Below are 1,643 nucleotides of genomic sequence, written 5' to 3' on the forward strand. Positions count from 1 at the left end.
CACGCCAAGGCCGCCTCTCGTGCTGCTGCGAGGCTCTCTCCCTGCCCCACAGGAAAGCATGCGAAGAGCCGCATGCATCTGCTGCTGCTGCTGCTGCTGCTGCTGCTGCTGTTGTTGCTGCTGCTTTTTGATTCGTCTTTTGCTGCTAGCTTAGGCACAGCCACCCAGCCCCCCAGCTGCTCGGAAAACACCAACGAATCTGCTGCTGCTGCTGCTGCTGCTGCAGCTGCTGCTGCTGCTGCAGCGTCGCCAGTCTCTGTCTTCACCGGCTTAAGTGGCAGCAACAGCTCCTGCTGCTGCTGCTGCTGCTGCTGCTGCTGCTGATAGTCTTTGCTGCTGGCTTTTGCTGCGGGTCCTTGGGGGGCGCCGCAGTGGTAGCAGCGGCAGCATCCCCAATCGAGTCCTGCTGCTGCTGCTGTTGCAGTTGCTGCTGCTGCTGCTGCTGCTGCATCTTTTATTTGCCTCTGATGGCCGCCTGCTGTTTGTGCTGCAGCAGAAGCAGCAGCAGAAGCAGCAGCAGAAGCAGCAGCAAAAGAAACGTCGTGGTTTGGGTGTTCCTCTACAGTATGTTGGCCTGCTAGACTAGGAGCAGCAGCAGCAGCAGCTGCTGCTGCTGCTGCTGCACCTGCTGCTGCTGCTGCTGCTCCTGCTGCTGCTGCTGCTGCTGCTGCTCCTGCTGCTGCTGGCGTCTCTGAACCATTTGCAACATCTGAGTCGGAGTCTGCTTCCTCGGTGAGCATCGATACAGCAGNCAGCAGCAGCAGACCACGGAGACTGAGGCTCTGCTGAGCATGCAGCAGCTCCTTCTGCTGCTATGCTGTAGGCATGTGGAGACACCCCATACATCTGACCGAGCTGCTGCTGCTGCTGCTGCTGCTGCTGCTGCTGCTGCTGCTGCAACCGGGGGAGTCTTTGGGGGTGACGCAGCAGCGGTAGCAGCTGCTGCTGTTGCTGTTGCTGCTGCTGCTGCTGCGGGCTCCCATCCGTTAGATAGGGCTGCTGCAGCTGCTGCAGCTGCTGCAGTTGCTGCAGTTGCTGCGGTGTATAAGACAGGGGCAGAGCAGCACCAGCTAGGTGCTGCTGCTGCTGCTGCTGCTGCTGCAGCAGGAGCTGCTGCTGCTGCTGCTGCTGCTGGTCGTGAGCTAGCAGCAAGGGCTGATGCATCTGCGAACCGATGTCATGCTGCAGCAGAGCCCCATGCTGCTGCTGCTGCTGCTGCTGCTGCAGCAGGAGATGCTGCTGCTGCTGTTGCTGCTGCGGTGTATGCGGGAACATCTGCTGCTCCTGCAGCAGCAGTTGCTGCTGCTTCTGCTGCTGCTGCTGCTGCTGCTGTTCTATGGATCCGAGCATATCGACAGTTGGCGGAGTTGCTGCTGCAGTTTGTGCAGCAGCAGCAGCAGCAGCGGCTGCTGCTGCTGCTGCTGCTGTTGCTTGATGCGGCGGTGTTGCTGCTGCTGCTGCTGCTGCTGCTGCTGCCATCATATCCTGGTGAGCATAGGGGGAGAGCCCCACTGCAGCAGCAGCAGCAGCACAGCATCCACTGTTGTTTCTGTGTATATTAAAAGGCAGCTCATGCTGCTGCTGCTGCTGCTGCTGCTGCTGCTGTTGCTGCTGCTGCTGTTGCTGCTGCTGCTGCTGCTGCA

General features: G+C 60.2%; 1 protein-coding gene across 1 annotated transcript in view; it reads right to left on the reverse strand.

The window, feature by feature from the left end:
* The window catches only part of EMH_0045440 (uncharacterized protein), a gene marked incomplete at both ends in the record, with an annotated part of 2,872 nt that overhangs the window by 1,075 nt on the left and 154 nt on the right, over positions 1–1,643 (reverse strand). The window contains 2 exons of the mRNA XM_013496069.1: positions 1–691; positions 852–1,641. Of these exons, the coding sequence (XP_013351523.1) occupies positions 1–691; positions 852–1,641 (1,481 nt within the window). The remainder of the gene's footprint in view (positions 692–851; positions 1,642–1,643) is intronic.

Source organism: Eimeria mitis, genomic scaffold (assembly GCF_000499745.2).
Source record: "Eimeria mitis Houghton genomic scaffold, Emh_scaff1895, whole genome shotgun sequence".
NCBI lineage: Eukaryota > Apicomplexa > Conoidasida > Eucoccidiorida > Eimeriidae > Eimeria > Eimeria mitis.